The sequence below is a fragment of the Carettochelys insculpta genome, chromosome 11 (assembly GCF_033958435.1).
Source record: "Carettochelys insculpta isolate YL-2023 chromosome 11, ASM3395843v1, whole genome shotgun sequence".
NCBI lineage: Eukaryota > Metazoa > Chordata > Testudines > Carettochelyidae > Carettochelys > Carettochelys insculpta.
The window spans coordinates 2,024,154-2,043,014 of NC_134147.1; the positions used below are offsets into that span (position 1 = coordinate 2,024,154).

Below are 18,861 nucleotides of genomic sequence, written 5' to 3' on the forward strand. Positions count from 1 at the left end.
AGGGTTTGGAGTGGGGGGGCTCAGGACTGGAGCAGGGGGTTGGGGTGCTGGCTGGGGTGCTGTCTCTGGGGTGGGGCCGGGGATGAGGGTTTGGAGTGGGGGGGCTCAGGACTGGAGCAGGGGGTTGGGGTGCTGGCTGGGGTGCTGTCTCTGGGGTGGGGCCGGGGATGAGGGTTTGGAGTGGGGGGGCTCAGGACTGGAGCAGGGGGTTGGGGTGCTGGCTGGGGTGCTGTCTCTAGGGAGGGGCCGGGGATGAGGGTTTGGAGTGGGGGGGCTCAGGACTGGAGCAGGGGGTTGGGGTGCTGACTGGGGTGCTGTCTCTGGGGTGGGGCCGGGGATGAGGGTTTGGAGTGGGGGGGCTCAGGACTGGAGCAGGGGGTTGGGGTGCTGGCTGGGGTGCTGTCTCTGGGGTAGGGCCGGGGATGAGGGTTTGGAGTGGGGGGGCTCAGGACTGGAGCAGGGGGTTGGGGTGCTGGCTGGGGTGCTGTCTCTGGGGTGGGGCCGGGGATGAGGGTTTGGAGTGGGGGGGCTCAGGACTGGAGCAGGGGGTTGGGGTGCTGGCTGGGGTGCTGTCTCTAGGGAGGGGCCGGGGATGAGGGTTTGGAGTGGGGGGGCTCAGGACTGGAGCAGGGGGTTGGGGTGCTGGCTGGGGTGCTGTCTCTGGGGTGGGGCCGGGGATGAGGGTTTGGAGTGGGGGGGCTCAGGACTGGAGCAGGGGTTGGGGTGCTGGCTGGGGTGCTGTCTCTGGGGTGGGGCCGGGGATGAGGGTTTGGAGTGAGGGGGCTCAGGACTGGAGCAGGAGTTGGGTTGCTGGCTGGGGGTGCTGTCTCTGGGGTGGGGCCGGGGATGAGGGTTTGGAGTGGGGGGGCTCAGGACTGGAGCAGGGGGTTGGGGTGCTGGCTGGGGTGCTGTCTCTGGGGTGGGGCCGGGGATGAGGGTTTGGAGTTGGGGGGCTCAGGACTGGAGCAGGGGGTTGGGGTGCTGGCTGGGGTGCTGTCTCTGGGGTGGGGCCGGGGATGAGGGTTTGGAGTGGGGGGGCTCAGGACTGGAGCAGGGGGTTGGGGTGCTGGCTGGGGTGCTGTCTCTGGGGTGGAGCCGGGGATGAGGGTTTGGAGTGGGGGGGCTCAGGACTGGAGCAGGGGGTTGGGGTGCTGGCTGGGGTGCTGTCTCTGGGGTGGGGCCGGGGATGAGGGTTTGGAGTGGGGGGGCTCAGGACTGGAGCAGGGGGTTGGGGTGCTGGCTGGGGTGCTGTCTCTAGGGAGGGGCCGGGGATGAGGGTTTGGAGTGGGGGGGCTCAGGACTGGAGCAGGGGGTTGGGGTGCTGACTGGGGTGCTGTCTCTGGGGTAGGGCCGGGGATGAGGGTTTGGAGTGGGGGGGCTCAGGACTGGAGCAGGGGGTTGGGGTGCTGGCTGGGGTGCTGTCTCTGGGGTGGGGCCGGGGATGAGGGTTTGGAGTGGGGGGGCTCAGGACTGGAGCAGGGGGTTGGGGTGCTGGCTGGGGTGCTGTCTCTAGGGAGGGGCCGGGGATGAGGGTTTGGAGTGGGGGGGCTCAGTACTGGAGCAGGGGGTTGGGGTGCTGGCTGGGGTGCTGTCTCTGGGGTGGGGCCGGGGATGAGGGTTTGGAGTGGGGGGGCTCAGGACTGGAGCAGGGGGTTGGGGTGCTGGCTGGGGTGCTGTCTCTGGGGTGGGGCCGGGGATGAGGGTTTGGAGTGGGGGGGCTCAGGACTGGAGCAGGGGGTTGGGGTGCTGGCTGGGGTGCTGTCTCTGGGGTGGGGCCGGGGATGAGGGTTTGGAGTGGGGGGGCTCAGGACTGGAGCAGGGGGTTGGGGTGCTGGCTGGGGTGCTGTCTCTGGGGTGGGGCCGGGGATGAGGGTTTGGAGTGGGGGGGCTCAGGACTGGAGCAGGGGGTTGGGGTGCTGACTGGGGTGCTGTCTCTGGGGAGGGGCCAGGGACGAGGGATTCAAGGCGCAGGCTGCCCCAGGGCTGCAGCGAGGAGAGATGACTTCCCCCAGCTCCCTCTCAGTACCAGCTCAGGCCCGGCGAGAGGTGCCTCTGCCCGGCTGCGGCAGTTCCAGGGGGCCAGATCTGCACCGGGGGGGTGCCTGTCCCTCCTGCAGGGCACTCGGAGCTACGGCCAAGCCAGCCTGCACAGCCAGCCCTGTCCCTGCTGCGAGCTTGGGGCCTTCCCCTGCGCCTGCGTACCCAGGATGGGCAAGTTCTCGCCCCGATCCTCAGGGGCGGGGAGCCTGGGACTGCAGCCAGGCAAGTCCCTCGTCCAGCTACCGGGGCCCTTCTGGGTCCCAGTGTCCTGATCTCTCAGCCCGGCTGGGCCATTAGTGGGGAGGGGAAATGCACGAGTCCAGGCTTCTTGAGCAGCAGCTGGTGGGGGCTCCAGGCCTCTCCGCCACACCCTGCTGCACAGACCGCTGTGCCCCAGGCACTATCAGGCTTGCAGTCGGGCTGGCTGGTGGGCAAAGGACCCCCTTCCATCCCCGCACCGAATGCCGGCGCTGCAGGAGGCACGTTCAGGCCTGTGGCCCCCGACTGCCGCCAGGCACTTGCAGCAGATGGGAAATAAATTGGGTCTGTTCCCTGCAGGGCCCCTGTTCTAGTCCCTCCTCCATCACCAGTCCCCAGGAGACAAGGGATGAGAGGAGCCCCCTGCCCACACACCGGCCATCCTGCCTGGCTCGAAGCAGTTACGATGCCGCCCAGAGATCTGAAACGGTTCTGCTAGCGAGGCGAGCGCCAAGCTCAGAGCAGCCTGGGACCGATCAGACAGACCCATGGGCAGTCGCTCTCCAGAAGGGGTCGTTTCTGCCCCCAGTCTCTAAGGGTGCTGCTCGAGTGGGGTCGGGGGCTGGCTCTGCAGCAGGACAGGGCTGAGCTGCGGGCAGGGAGATGCTGTGAGGTAGCGGGGAGGCAGGGAGGGGTCTGCAATGGGGCAGGGCTGAGCTGGGGGTGTGGAGATGCTGTGGGGCCATAGGGGGCAGGGAGGGGTCTGCAATGGGGCAGGGCTGAGCTGGGGGCAGGGAGATGCTGAGGGGTAACAGAGGGCACTTTTGCAGTGCTGCAAGGCTGAGCGTGGGACAGCTGGGTCTGCTGCTCCCGGTACCCGCAGGGAGCTGGGGCAGCACGCAGAGAACGTGCCCACACAGCCAACGCCTGATGTTGACGAGTCCAATACTCCATAACCACAAACGTTCCTCGGCCGATTCCCTGACATGGGGAAGGCTGCAGATTGCCTCGCTATCTGTCCTTCCACCTAACCAGCTGTGTGCAAGTTACTCTCCCTTGCCTGTTACTGAGCAAGCACCATCTGCTAGCGACACTCCTCCTGCAGAGCCCGTAAGATACAGAATCCACCTCCATCCTCTGCAGCAGACCAGACACCTGATGGACTAGCCAGCCTGGTAATCTGCCTCTGCCAGTGGCCAAGGCTGGAACGGCCTTCCTGGGGCTGTTGCTGGGAGGCTGGACCTGGTTCCAGGCTCTGTTTTATCCAGGGATTTCCACCTATTCCTCCCCAAAGCCTCCCTGGCAATTCCACCCTGTCCTTAACATGGCCAATGCCCTTCAAACTCCCACGGAACTGTGCTTAGTCATCCCTGTGCTCAGTCCAACTGCAGCATCCATACGTGCTGGGCAGTGCGGCCAAGTGGGTAGAGCACTGGACTGGGGTGCAGGAGACCCCTTAACTCTGCCCCGACCTGCTGGGAGTCCTGGAGCAAGTCACGTCTCTCTCTGTACCTGCGGATCCCCACTTGCCCTGCACCTGTCCAGTCTATTTAGGCTGCAAGTCCCAGATCACCAAAGAGATTTGGGATCCTTAGAAGCTACCTCTGAAGATCTAGGCCCAATCTTCCAGAACGGGGCCATATGAAGAGCGATTAAAAAGACGGGCACTTTTCAGCTTAGAAAAGAGGAGACTGAGGGGGGATACTGAAAAGGGCTATAAAATCATGACAAATGTCGGGAGAGTGAATAAGGAAAAGTTACTGACTTGGTCCCATGACATAAGACTTAAGGGTCACCTAATGAAATTGAGAGGCAGCAGGTTTAAGACAAACAAAAGGAAGTTTTTGTTCATGCAGTGCAGGTAGCCTGTGGGAGTCCTGGCCAGACGAGGCTGTGAAGACCAGGCCTTGAACAGGGTTCAAAAAACCAAACAAAACACCTTGATAAATTGCAGGAGGTGAGGTCCATCAATGGCTGCTAGCCAGGATGGGTAGGAACGGTGTCCCTGGCCTCTGCTTGCCAGAGGCTGGAAATGGGCAACAGGAGAGCGATCACTCAGTGATTCCCTCTTGTGTTCACTCCCCTGGGGGCACCTGGCACTGGCCATGGTCAGAAGACAGGACACTGGGCTAGCTGGACCTCTGGTGTGACCTGGTGTGGCTGCTTTTTTTTAAGGGCCAGAAGGGTGCAAAGTCACACGGGAGTGACCAAGGTGCAAGAGGCAGAAGAGAAGAGAGGAGGGAAGGACAAGGCTGCTGCCAGAGGGTCCCCGGGTTGGGACCCAGAGTAGTGGGTGGGTTTGGGTTCCCCCATTCCCCTTGCACCACCCCTTGCCACTAAGGACAGTGACCTCTTGCACCTTGACCTCAGACCATCCAGTAAGAACCCTCCATAGCACCAGTGCAAGTCACATCATACGAACAAATAGTGAGCTCTACTGTGCTTTTTATGGAGGAAACTATAGCCGCATCTACACGAGCCGGCTACTTCGCGTCTACAAGTGGCGAGTGCTATTTCGAAGTTGAAATCGACGTTAGGTGGCGAGACGTCGAAGTCGCTATCCCCAACAGGAGATGGGAATAGCGTCCTACTTTGACGCTGAACGTCGAAGTAGGGCACGTGTAGACGATCCGCGTCCCGCAACATCGAAATAGCGGGGTCCGCCATGGCGGCCATCAGCTGAGGGGTTGAGAGATGCTCTCTCCAGCCCCTGCAGGGCTCTATGGTCACCGTGTGCAGCAGCCCTTAGCCCAGGGCTTCTGGCTGCTGCTGCTGCAGCGGGGGATTCATGCTGCATGCACAGGGTCTGCAACCAGTTGTCGGCTCTGTGGATCTTGTGCTGTTTAGTGCAAGTGTGTCTGGGAGGGGCCCTTTAAGGGAGCAGCTTGCTGTTGCCCTGGAAGTGCTAGTCCGCCCTGTGACCCTGTCTGCAGCTGTTCTTGGCACCCTTATTTCAATGTGGGCTGCTTTGGTGTATAGATGCTCCCCTGCAGCACCTACTTCGATGTAGTGCTGCCCAACGTCGACGTTGAACGTTGACGGCACCAGCCCTGGAGGACGTGTAGATGCTATTCATCGAAATAGCTTATTTCGATGTAGCGTCCCCGTGTAGATGTAGCTTATGTGTCACAACTGGAGTCACCTAGTGCACAGGTCTTGAAAACAGTCTTAGGGACCCTTAACTCTAGCTGGATTCAACAGAAGCTCAGCACCTCTGCAAAGCAAGGCTTAGCCTCCGCCAAATCAGCAGCTACACATAAGGGGTTGTGCCTTGGTTGCCCTCAGCCACGTAATGAGGATAATAAGAGTGCAGTGAGGGGACCACAACGAATGCCTGCGACGTGCTCGGAGTTTAAGGTGATGGATAATGTAAATACACCTATCAATTAACCAATCAAAGAACCTAAAACACAGAAAAGCCTTTCGTTTGTCACTAACTCTACTGGATAGTTCCCCCAGCTGAGAAAAAATGCAAAACAAACCCAACTTTCCATCCGAGAGAGTTAATTCCAGTTAATTTAGGGACACGGCAAAACCTGCAGACACATGGCCTGACTCACTCTCACGTAAGCCTTCTCTAAACCCAACCTGGGCACACACAGACCACAGTCCTCCCAAACAGCGCCAGTGTTGCGCTGCCGAAGCACAGGCCCTGGCAAATGCACGGCCCCAGGAACTGGCAGGCAGATACAACAGGAGCATTCAACCAGAAATAAGGACGGATTCGTCTGAGTCTAATAATCAGAGACTTCCAACCTAAGCCGTAAGACAGATGTATAAGTGGGTGCCTGTGGCACCATGCAAGCCTCTGTGTCTTCCTCCGTCTCCAAAGGTTCCCCTTTTAGCTCCTCTCCTCCTGGTAGCCTGTCAATGGCACAGCACACGCTCTGGGAGGCTGCATGAGCAAGGGTGAGAAATGTGCTTTACCTACAGCTCTCCTTTGGGTGCACGGTAAAGAGCAGTGACGAGAAAACAAAAACTAATCTCTCTGGAGTCTCCTGCAGCCTCTGGGCACCCAACCCTGCAGACCTTTTCTGAACGGCACCGCACAACCTCCAAGCCAGCGTCGCCTTTTACTAACTAAACAAAATGAAACACGGCTCGCCCAGCTCTGCAGTGGGGCGGCTGGCGCTGGGGTAGCAGTGACCTCCCCACAGCCAGTGCTCCTCCCCCCCACAGCGCCCCCTGCTGGGAGAGGCTGGCGCTGGCGTAGCAGTGACCTCCCCACAGTCAGTGCTCCTCCCCCCCCCACAGCGCCCCCTGCTGGGAGAGGCTGGCGCTGGCATAGCAGTGACCTCCCCACAGCCAGTGCTCCCCCCGCCCCCACAGCGCCCCCTGCTGGGAGAGGCTGGCGCTGGCATAGCAGTGACCTCCCCACAGCCAGTGCTCCTCCTGCCCCACAGCGCCCCCTGCTGGGAGAGGCTGGCGCTGGGGTAGCAGTGACCTCCCCACAGCCAGCGCTCCTCCCCCCCCACAGCGCCCCCTGCTGGGAGAGGCTGGCGCTGGGGTAGCAGTGAGCTCCCCACAGCCAGTGCTCCCCCCCCCCACAGCGCCCCCTGCTGGGAGAGGCTGGCGCTGGCGTAGCAGTGAGCTCCCCACAGCCAGTGCTCCTCCCCCCACCACAGCGCCCCCTGCTGGGAGAGGCTGGCGCTGGCGTAGCAGTGAGCTCCCCACAGCCAGTGCTCCTCCCCCCCCCACAGCGCCCCCTGCTGGGAGAGGCTGGCGCTGGCGTAGCAGTGAGCTCCCCACAGCCAGTGCTCCTCCCGCCCCACAGCGCCCCCTGCTGGGAGAGGCTGGCGCTGGCATAGCAGTGAGCTCCCCACAGCCAGTGCTCCTCCCACCCCACAGCGCCCCCTGCTGGGAGAGGCTGGCGTTGGGGTAGCAGTGAGCTCCCCACAGCCAGTGCTCCCCCCCCAACAGCGCCCCCTGCTGGGAGAGGCTGGCGCTGGCGTAGCAGTGAGCTCCCCACAGCCAGTGCTCCTCCCCCCCCACAGCGCCCCCTGCTGGGAGAGGCTGGCGCTGGCGTAGCAGTGAGCTCCCCACAGCCAGCGCTCCTCCCCCCCCCACAGCGCCCCCTGCTGGGAGAGGCTGGCGCTGGAGTAGCTGGGAGAATCCTTTGATAACATTATAATCTGCTTCCATAGGAAGAAATCTCTCTAATAGAATGTAAGTCACACAGTTACGCCCTCGAGAGTCAGGAAATGCACAGGAAATTCACTGCCTTTCATCTGCCCTCTTGTGTGCATGCCAAACAGTGGTTAATGACACCAACAAGCACCATTTGTCAAACCCTCTCCCCTACCAGACAGTTTTTCTACCTCTTAGATGCACACATGCAGCACGGCAAGGTACTTATTAATGTCACTGACCTTATACTGATTTAGGGTCGAATCTCGCACTGGCTGTTAGTCTGCCACATACAACCTGTTCCCTGCTCACTAATGGTTGGAGCTGATTTTTCTTTACCAGACCCTATACGGTGAAGAAGATGTTTTCCCCTTCTGCGGACAGACACTTCTTCAACTGGTAATTTATTATGTCACTATCTCAGACGCCGTTTCTCAGAGAGTTGCACGTACTGAGTCGTGTTATCGGTGCATTTCGCATGATTTCTTGTTTCGCTGTGCCAACGGCTGTATTTTTGCCATGGGAAAACAAAGTGGTGATGGGGCTACAGCAGATGTCATGGGAAACCGTTACATTTCATAACCACCTCATCGAATTGCTGCATCCACCAGCGCAGCTCGGTCTGGTACCAAAGAGAAATCAGTACGCACAAGACCTCACGAAAGAAACCAGGAATCTCCATTCACTATTAGTTGCTGCTTCGTGCTACACCATTGTTGATAAACACCTGTAAGAGGGTTGGCAACAACCCATGGCACAAGGTTGCATGGCAGGTCAGCGCTCAGCCGGGCAAGTATTCAGAAGACCTGGGTTCTAGTCCTGGCTGTGCCACTGATTTGCAGGGTGACTTTGGACAAGTGAACTCACTTGTGTGTAACCGAACAGTATGTGGGTCTCCTTCCCTGCAGCAGGGCTGCTCTGTTATCCCCTGCTGGAATTCGGGGCCTGAGCCTGCCAGTGGAGGCTCCCATGTGATGGGCCCAGAGACGTCCCTTTCTCTCTGTTGTCCCTCTCCTGGGATTCTCCATTGAAACCTTGTCTCTAATCAGTGGAATCGACATGGGGACTGGGTCCTTCCAGGACTCCATCATGCCCCCACCACTTCCCATCAGGCCCTTCCATGAGCCCTCCAGACAGACAGGGCCAGACCACGCCCCTCCAGCAAGCGATTAGGGATTTAATTAAAAGCGACACGGTAAATAAAAAACACCTGAAATGTAATTTGTGTGTGTAGTGACGGGTGACTGTGGAGGGTGTTTCATTCCACGTATTAATTAACGTGCCCACTGGCGATAGTGCCCCTCCGGTGCCTCGGCGTTAAACTCCTCTGGCAGGGGACAGGGCGCTGGCAAACCAAGGGGCACTGCTTGTGCCTCCCAACCCCATTCCCCGCTCCATGGCCCCCTTCCTCGTGTTTCCTTAAATGTGCGGCTACCACATGGACTTGATGGGGCTGGCCAGACGCTGCCCTGCTGCCCTGGATCTCTCGCCCGAGATGCTCCTTTCACTGGCTCTGACCTGGCTCACAACACCCCCTTTTAAAGAGACAGTGACTGCATGGAGCAGCCCTGGAGCCAAGCTGGAAAAGGCGTCCCACCATAGCCGGAGATGGCCTGCCCTGAGCTACCGGCCTTACTGCTCTCAGCCTGCTTTAACTCTCTGCTTAGCAGCCTGCTGCGCTGAGAACAGACTCTGGGCCCACGCCCTCCCTGCCAGCTGGCACTGGGCGGGAAGAGGCCTACAGAGCTGTGCTGGAGGGCACAGCGCCCCAGCCATGCTGTGGGTAAAGGCTGGGCCTTGCAAGCATAAGGGCAAAGGGCAGAGCTGGGACAACAGATGCCAAACAAAATCCGGGGTCCCCTTTGCTCTGTGTTTCCTAGGCCCCTGCACTGCAGCCCTCTGACATGCACTCAGACCCGGGCAGAGCTCCGGCTGCACTCGCCCCAGGCAGGACCCCTGGATCCTGCTCAGGAGAACACCCAGGGGAGCTCCTGCTCGTCTCCAACCCCCTCTCCATGCCCCACAGCGCCCCAGTGGGGCGTGCGCGGGAAGGGGAGCCTTTGGAGAATACCGGAGCTGCCCCTGGCCCGCTGAAAATCAGCTGTCCAGAGGCACGTAAGCTCCTAAGGCACTTGGGCCCAGCTCTCCCAAGGTTGTTAGGAGCCTAGAGGTGGAGGCGCCCAGTCTCAGGGCAAAGGAGTCCAGGTGGCTCCAGTCAGAGCCCGACTGGTCGGCTCCTGGCTGTGCCGGGCTTAGACACAAGTGCACCAGGGCTAAGTGAGGTGCTGGTTGCAGGGGCAGCGCTGAGCCCCGAGGGAGAGGGCTGGTGTTTGTGCTGAGGGGTGGGCAGCGACCTGGGCTCCTTCCCCACACTGCTGTCACTTCCACACAGAACCAGGGCCGCCCCCTACCCGGCAGGGGAGCTCTCCGGACGACCAGCGCGCAGCACCGGGCAGCACAGAGCCCCTGCAGCGCCACCCCCGGCCTGTCGGTGGGACGCGCTGCCGAAGTTGGTGCCTAGATCCCTCTCCCCTGCGCTGCCCCCACTGCACCTCACTGCCCCCCCGCTCTGCTCCCCTCTCCCCACCTTCTCCCCCTTCCCAGACACTGGCCCTTGCTCTGCATCCTGCACCCCTCTGCCCCGTCCACCCGCTTGGCTCTGCCCAGCCCCACTTTACCCTGCTGCCTCCTGCACCGGCCTCTCTCGGTCTCCCCTTCTGCCCTCAGTTCCACTTTCTCCTCCCCTGCCTCACCCCCGGCCTCAGGCTCTCTCAGCCCCAGCCTGTGCCCCTGCCCCCGTGGGGCAGGCAGAAGCTGCTCCGTGCCTGGTGATGGGGAGATGAAGACGCCGGGGAAGGGAGCCGAATCTCCCCCAGGCTGGGACCCACCTCTGGAACCAGGCAGTTGTTTTGGATTTGACCCATAATGGTATTTACACACAAGCTCGTGTCCAGGCAGGTGGCAGCACAGGCTGCTCCCGGGCAGCCCACATGGGACTCTCTCTCGAGAGGGCTGCGTAGGTGTCCCATGGCATAAAGGACACGGCGGCACACTTACAGCTTGCTCCTGCCGCAACCACGCAGCTCATCGCCCCTCCTCAAAGCCTGGCCGCCGTCCTCCCCTGCCTCAGGGCCCAGCTCCTGACCGTGGAGACCTCCTCCTCCAGGGCCACCTCTCCCATTCTTCAGGGGCAGAATCCTCTTCTGCCCCTGCTGGTGCAAACCCAGCCCGGTCTCTTCCTTCCACAACACCCCGCATCCTGGGGCTCACAAGTCAGGCTGCTGCCTGGGACAGCCACAAGAGGGCAATGTAAGACCCTCGCTTTTCCCTCTATGCACTTCTCCGGTGCGCCTGAAAGCCCCTGTCCGGCACAGAGCGGGGTGATTTCTCCAGAGGCCTGGCCGCCTAGGACACAGAAATCAGAGACGGTCCTGCCTCGTCCTCCCCTTTCGCGTCCAGCAAGGGAGTCGTCCCCACCGCTCTCAGTCCACAATGAAGAGGCTTTTTCCACAGCCCCGTCCCTTGGGGAGACGACATCACAGCATTGTTGCTCTTGCCAGCAGAAGGATCTCCTGGGAGTCCCACTGAATTTCCTCTCCCGCTCTGGCACCCAGGCTTCTAGCTCAGGAGGACACCCGCACAGTCCCCTCTGCATGCGCCGAGAGAGCAGTGACCCCCAGCAGGGCCTCTGGGTGCTACCGCTGCAGAAACCTGACTCACAGGGCTCGGACACGGTGGGGGCCCTCTGACCCGCAGCAGCTGTACAGGCTCGCAGGCCAGCTCGCAGCCTGTGCACCAGCTGGGTCAGGGGTACTTGCAGGACTTCCAGCACAGCTGAGCGCTGGGCGCTTCCCAGCTCCTGACTTCGGGCCAGTAGAGACCTGGCTCAGGTGCTTAACAGAGTCAAAAGCCCCAAATCACCTCGACGGAGCAGCAGCTGGATCGGAGAAATGGGCGGTGCGGAGCCAGCCTGGCCTCGTGTTTCTGTGCCACTCGTCTGTCCCGGCCCTGCGGCACGCACGCCATGCCCCACGCTGAACCCCTGGCCTGTTACCAGCACTCTGCTCATCTCCCACTGCGGCTGCCCCTCTAACACGAACAGCCTCGGTGGCCTCTCTCCCCAAGGGACCCCCAGCTCCAGAGCTCCTGCCTGCAGAGGTGCAGAGAGGGGCTGGTGGCTGGGCTCCAAACTCCCTCCCCTGGTGCCACACAGCAGGCTGGCACCCCATGCGACTCCGGCGCCCCGGCCGCTACTCACACAGATCACAACACTGCAGCTTATTTAGCAAATGGCTATTTCTAACGGAGCCACAGTCTTCCCCAGAGACCTATCCAAGTCTGCCCCCTTCCTCAGCCCCCTGCTGTCCTGTCCCGACTAGCACAGGCTGCAACTCCCCGGAGTGAGTTATCCTCAGCCTGATTTCCTTCCCAGCAGCGCGTGGTGAATTATGGGGCTCTGCCAGGGCAACAGCCACTGTGCCATCTGAAGAGCGGGGCTTGGAAATCATGAATATTTCATCCTGCTTCCATCCCCCCGCCTGCCCCCAATCTCATGATTTGCTTCATTAGCTGCTCGGCCCGTGCTAGCTGGGTAATAAAACTAATTGCAATTTCGAATCCACTGATGCTGATGGGGTGAAACTGTTCCACTGATGTGCTGCGTACGTACAGGCCGCTCACGAGGCTGTGGAGCAGCACGCGATGGAAAGCGTGGTTAAGGCAAGTGACGTGTGCTAGGCTCCGATCAGCGGAGACGCGGCGAGTCGGGAGAGGAGGGGAGTCGTGGGGGGAGCGCGCGTCTGCGCCATCGAGGAAGCTGTGTCTGCTTCAGCACTAGGCTGGGAGGAGGAGCACGAGTCTTCCTAGTGCACAAGTAAAAAGTGACCTTGCTGCGGCCGCAAGGACACAGACCGGGTCAGAGCAAAGGTCCAGCTAGCCCTGAGTCCTGTCGCCCAACAGTGGCCCATGCCAGCTGCCCCGGGGGAGCGAACAGAACAGGGAATGAAGGAGTGATTCCAGCGTCTGGCAAACAGAGGCTCGGGCCCCATTCCTACCCCTCCGCTTGCTAGTAGCCACTGAGGGGCCTCCCCTCCAGGAATTAATCCAGTTCTTTTCTGAACCCTGTTTAAGCCCTGCTCTTCACAGCCTCCTCTGGCCAGGAGTCCCACAGGCCGACTATTCACTGTGCCAAGGACAAACCTCCTTTTGTTAGTTCTAAACCTGCTCCCTACTAATTTCATTAGGTGACCCCCAGTTCTTATGTTATGCGAACAAGTCAATGCCTTTTCCTTATTCACTTTCTCCACACCGGTCATGATTCTATAGACCTCTCTCAGCTCCCCCGAAGCTGAAGGGTGCCAGACTTTTTAATTGGGACACTACGGCGGCACACGCAGTCCCAAGGCCTTGCCTGAGTCATCAGACTGGGTTATGGGACACTGTTGGCAGGGTCTGGGGTAAACTGCCTGCACTATTTACCAGCCCTTCTGCAGGGATGGGAACTGCTCACCCATCACCAGTGTGGGGACAGTCTCCCTGCAGGAGGGCTGCAGAGATATGAGGGGCCTTCCGACAGCCAACCCTCCCTTCATCAAGTGGTGGAGGGGCCAAAACCCCAGGGCCAAGTCATAGGGTGGTGTTGGTGCAGTGTTGCTAACCATCCAAGGTCACGCCTGGGCATGTGATGTCTGCAAGCAAATGGACCCACCTCTAGGCTATTGGTGGTGCACATGCCAAGGTGCACAAAACAAAATTTATTCTGCCCACGGATGGAAAAAATTAGAGGGAACATTGGCTCAGACCCATCTCTGCTGTAATCCTGAATCCCTTGAATGAGGGGGTTTCACCCCCCTGACACCCACAGAGCACCCCACCGCTCCCACCAGCGGCTTTACAGGAGAAGGTGCCTGCTGCGATTCCCACCAGCGGCTCTGCATTCGCCCTGCCTGTCAAGCCTCAGACGCCAGCTATCACAAGCTGCGTGTGGTTTCTCACAAACCGCGAGCTGCACAAAGAGAGGGCCAGAGAGGAGAGCTAACACCTGCGTGTGGCTATAGCAGCATGCCTGCCCTGCCTCAAGGGTGGGGCTCTTTAAAAGACGTCCCCTGGTAGGGAATTACAGGGCCGAGCTCTCTGACCTGGGGGGCCGTGACCTAGAATAGCCGCTAGAAACGGAGGAGACAGCAGCACTCACAGCCTTTGTAGATGTCTGTAGGGATCTGCACGGCAGCATATGAATAGTTAACCTTGGTTTTGAAGTTAGCATCTTCAGTGAACTCCAGCTTCAAGGAGTTGGACTTTTCCCTTTCAATCTCTTCGCCCTCGGGATCGTCCTGGCAAGGGAAGAGAACAGACTTGTCAACGAGCTGCCTGACCCGGCACAGGCAGAGTGAGTGGCGGGTAGCTCTTAGCCCAGGGCAGCCCAAGCACGGTGAGATCCCACGGGGGCCAGACCCACGCCGCATGTCAGCACAGGGCGGGCAGATGCAGGCACTCCAGTGCGACACACTGTGCCTGTTGGCATGGGACTGAGCAGCAGCAAGCCCTGGGCTGGTTGTTTCGCCAGCCCTGCCACCAGAGTGACCAGAGGGGACACAAATCAGAATCGTGGCGGCTTCTGCTCTGCACGGGCCTCACGGAGGGCTCCTGGGGCCCTTTTTGCCTCAGAGGCTATTTCCCTTCCTCCCCCTCAGCCACTGTGCCCTGCAGCCTTCCTTTGCCCCCTCCCCAGAAGTGGCTACATTCACTCAGGCTGCGTGCCCCGGCCATGCAAAGAGCCTCAGGCGGGTGGAAGGGGCTCCTGAGCACAGAACTCCTCGCGCTGCGTGGGCGCTGGCCTCTAGGGATGAGCTCCCCAGACACAGGGCAGCGGCATCGCTTTCTGCAGCGATTCGGCCCTCCTCCCTGTCCTGCTGGGGCAGGCTGGGAGACCGTTACTGGGAACGGAGTGGCTGGCGGCTCCTGACAGCCAAAGTGCCTCTCCCCTCCCTACAGCGCCTCCTACTGGGAGAAGTCAGGGCTGCACGGCTAGGTGCTCCCCCTACCGCCACTGCTCCTGTGCCACTCCTACGGCGCCCCCTGCAGGAACAGACTGGAAGCGATGTGTCTGTGTGCTCCCCTCCACCCATCCCAGCAGCGTGATGCAGCAGCTACCAAGTCCCCCCAGCCTGTCCCTGTTGCCCAGAGATGAGCTGGGAGCTTTGTCTCAGCCCACGCCGGCAGAGGTGAGGAGGGAAGCCGGCAGCGTGTGAGGACGAGCTGGTCCCTGGCTCGCTCCTCGCCTGCGTGTCACCTTGCCTGTTTTCAGTGGCACCGCAGGTATTAAATCAGACGAAAAATAGGAAAAAAAAACCCCACCCTGAAAATCAATTAGCAGCAAAAGGCGCCTATCAAAGAACAAATTAAAAGGGAGTGCGGCTTAGCGCTCTGTCAATAAGCAATGCAAACAATATTTAATTATGGTGAAGAGACGGCAAATTCCCCACTGCTGGAGCTGGAACACGCTGGCTGTCTTTCACACTCCACTGCCCTCTTCCTCGCCCAGGCAGATGGCTGTATCCCTGGCAAGGAAACCGAATGAAGGGACCTGTTGTTCAGAAGGAGATTTCACCCGGTTAAGAGGCAAAATCTGGGCTAGGAGGTCTTGCTGGCCTGCTGCAGATGGGTATGTGGGGTCTCTGCAGAGCTCTGTGCGGGGAGGGACAGATCAGAGAGGCGGACCTGAGAGCTGGGCATTGCCCTTGGGCAGGTCGGGATGCAGCTCTCATCACGGCGGCCAGCAAGGGGCAAGGAGGCTGCTGCCGGTGCAGCCAGGAAAAGCCAGGCAGTGAAAGGAACGCCGGAGAACCTGCCACAGCCTAACAGACCAAACCAGCCTGCTGGGCCGAGGACCATCTGCACGGGAGTGTGGGGGAGGGCAGCAGCAGCTGAGGGTGCTGCCACTGGGGACAGGAGGATCCTGCTCCTCTCCTGTCTGCGGGATTCTTCCAGCAGGCCCCCAAAGCTCCCCCAGTGCAGAGGCTGGACACCCCCCCGGCTAGTCACTGCAGTGATGGGGATGTGATGTGACAAGTAGAGCCGATCAGAGAACCAGAGAGGCGTGCTGTCAGTGCCGCAGCCAGGCCTCTCACCAGAGGGCCACTCTCCAGGCTGCCCCAGCCACCGAGAGGCCAGGGGAAAGGGACGTGGCCGGAACAGCCCCCAGGACTCTCTAGGGCCCTCAGCTTTCCCCTAGTGCACGTCCACCATGGAGAGATTATCTGGGGACACCTCCCTCCCTCCCTCGCTGTGCCAACTACAGCCACAGCTCATGTGGAATAGCAGTGCTGGCATGCTACTGCCTGGGTCTGCCATGCAGGGGAGCAGCGGGGGCTAGCGTATGTATATGCTGGGAGAGGGTGGTGGTGGCGGTTTCCAGGGGGCCGGTGCCTCGGCGATCTGAGCAGGAAGGCACACCTCCCTCTGGGCCTGGGATATCACTAGGGGACAGCTTGTGGGGCAGACGAGGCAGGCGTGTCAGAGCCCAAGGTTTCCCTAGTTCGGCTTCTCAAGGGCTGAACTTCCTCTGTGCATCTCCCACATCTTTCAGGCATGCAGGAGCAGGCGCTGAGCAGCCAGGATGGGCGCAGCTCCAGCACCATTTCTTCCGATTCTGCCCCCTCCCAAACCAGCACAGCCCCATCTAAGAGAAGCTGCAGGAAGCAGGACCCAGATACGCCCTTGATCAGTCGGGAGAGGAGTGGATTGTCCTCAAAAAGCAGCTGGCTGGCTGGCCGGCCCTTTGTGCCTGCTCCCAGCCTGAGCGCAGAGCGTCCAGCCCCCAGGAGACAGGCTGATTGCAGCTGCAGAGCTCATCCTGGCGAAAATGGTAGGAGACGTGACTGGAAGAGAGAGCAGCCCTGGACACTATTAGCCGCTCTAGTGGGGCTGCCCGTCTGATCCCCTGCACTCCCTGGGAAGCATGTGCGAGTTTGTGGTAGGAAGATCACCCCAAGGACCCCAGGCGGCAGGGGAGATGCAAGCTTCCGGCTGACACACACACAGCGAGCTGAAAAAAGCAAAACACATCCACGTCTCCCAACAAACCCGCAACTAAAGGACGTTCTTTGCTTTGTGCCGTGTGTGGCTATTCCAACAAAATGGAAACATTCAGCTTGTGCTAAAGCCACCCCATGCTTTTCCACTACCAAAGCCATTACGGCTAGACAGTTAGCGGGGTCCAGCAGCTCCCCAAGATCACTACTGCGCCTATTGCCAGGGTAACCGACCCTCTGCTACGTTGCTGCTGAACAGCGATGTTCAAGGGATTCCCGTGAGCTCTGGGGGTGGCCTGGATTTCCTCCCTTCCTTGCTGAGAGGAGTGGTCTTGGCTCTGGCCCTTTGCTAGCTGGGGCTTTTGCTTTCTGCAGAGAGAGATTTCACCCCGGTGTCCGTTTTCTCCTTTCAAACCCACCGGCTTTAACAAATGGAGCAGCACCAGCAGCCCGGCGTGCCGGCCTCCCAGCCTCGCTAGGGCACACCAGAGTTTTACCACGTGGATCAGACTTGTCACATCAGCACCCAAACTGGCTCAGCAGAGGACGCTGCCAGCCGCACCCTCCCCAGTCCATCCCCCGCCATTGGCAGCTTCCCTACACATCTCTCAACCCCCCCCGTCCCCAGTGTTATAACTCACACAGGAGGCTCTTCCAGCTGGAAGCTGCTTTGAGCTCTTGTCTTCTCGCTGCGCCTGTGGATTGGTTGCTCTGGGCATCTCACCCACTTTGGGACTAGGAATAGGCCGGTCAATTTCACGAGTCACTTTCAATGCCCAATGGTGGGGGATGCTTCCATTTAAGAGCCCCCAAAGCCAGTTTTAGTGAAGTTTGGTTTTTCCTGCCCTCAGCTTTGTGCCTAGAGCACCCGAGTGTGTCCTGATAAGCTTGAACTTTGCACCTGCTGCTCTCTGTGCAACTGCTCTCTTCCTCTTCACCCCTCGCTCCCATTACCCCAGGCAGGCCCCGAAGTCACATCTACACGGGAAATGCTTTTGCCAGCATGGCGCTGCCCCCCCAAGTTAAGCTTCATCGGTAAAGGCTCAGCCTCGCCCACTGCTGCATCTGCCCCTGAAGTTCCCGCTGACACGGTTGGGGTGACACCTCTTTGTGCTCTAGGCTGACACAGCTGTCAGCAGACCTCTGCCACGTCCCCCTGGCCTCAGCTAGACAGCCAGGTGCTTCTCTGTCTGTAAAAAACAGTCAAGAGAGCCCTGCAAGCACAAGAACATCATCTACTTGCCAGCGCAGCCTGGATGTCCCGGGACCTGCAAGGAGGCCAAAGCCCTCGTCTCAGAGACGGCCCCACTGATCTTCGCCGTGGGGTTCCTGGCATGGCCCAGTGGCTGGGGCATCCAGTGGTGACGGATTGCTGGCTACGGTGAAGTCACTCCAGGAAGGAAGCCGGCCCAGAGACGAATTAACGAGACACTCCCGGTATTGGCCCCCTGCCCTGCAGACAGCACGCCCAAGCCATGCTCCTCGTGTGCCTCTTGCTCAGTGGCCGAGCGGAGCCGAGCCAAGGGCACGGCAGGGGAGCGAGACAGGCTGCAGCTGAGCTATTTGGGAGCTGAGCCACGTGACGCTCTCTGGTGGCCCCCTCACCACAGGAGCCGGGCAGCACCCCCTTCGCTGCTCTTGCTGCGTACGGCACTTGTGGTTGGCAAGCTGCAGTGCCGCTCGGAGAAGAGCTTCCAGGGCAGCTTGGCCGGCATGCGAAGCCTCTCTCCTCCTCACTCTTCCCTGCTCCCACAGGTCTCCTGAAAACCTGCAGCGCCTGGTTCGCAAACGCCAAGCGGCTGAGAGGCGCCCTCCTGCCAGGCCTGGCTGGGGCCGCAGACACGTAGGAGACCGCGGCTTGACGCACTCTAGCCAGGGCTTGGGCCTGACGACTCCCACAAGCCCAGGGGATGAGATGCTCATCGGCTCTCCAAAGACTTTGTCCCTGCTCCGGCACAGAGGAAGGCTGCCAGGAGGCGAGTTATAAACAAAACTCCAGCTAAGGTGGGCTTGGCTGCTACCTCCCTCCAAGCACAGATCTCACCGGAAGGCTCTGATTGCAGCTGCAATCGCCCAGACACTTGAGGTGCTTCAAGTAGGCCTGATGTCAGAGCCTCGCTGCTCATTCCCAAGACACACGCCGAGGGGGACCAGAAAGATAGTGCAGTGCTGTCCCCTGACAGGGAGCAGCTCCATTTGCTTCTCTGCCGCCAGCACCCGGCTTACAAAGCCAATCCCTTCGGCCAGCAGATCTGGTACTGCCTGGCCACCTTGATCCCTTAATCCCATGGCTAATGGAGCACCGGGTTTGGGGAAAGGCTACAGAGAATTCAGCAAGGAAAGGGATTAAGAAGCTCCTTTACTGAGCAGCTGAGCCAAAGGAAGCCAGCCCCAAGGTGGTGCTAAGAATGGGGGCCAGTAAGAACATCTGGCCTTGTAGGTACAGATTCCAGATGCTGCTAGG

At 60.2% G+C, this 18,861-nt stretch overlaps 1 protein-coding gene across 2 annotated transcripts in view; it reads right to left on the reverse strand.

Annotated features, from left to right (window-relative positions):
* The window catches only part of CACNA2D2 (calcium voltage-gated channel auxiliary subunit alpha2delta 2), a 521,624-nt gene that overhangs the window by 75,211 nt on the left and 427,552 nt on the right, over positions 1 to 18,861 (reverse strand). For both annotated transcript variants that reach the window (XM_075005174.1, XM_075005172.1), the window contains exon 6: positions 13,559 to 13,697. In XM_075005174.1, coding sequence (XP_074861275.1) covers positions 13,559 to 13,697 — 139 coding nt within the window. The remainder of the gene's footprint in view (positions 1 to 13,558; positions 13,698 to 18,861) is intronic.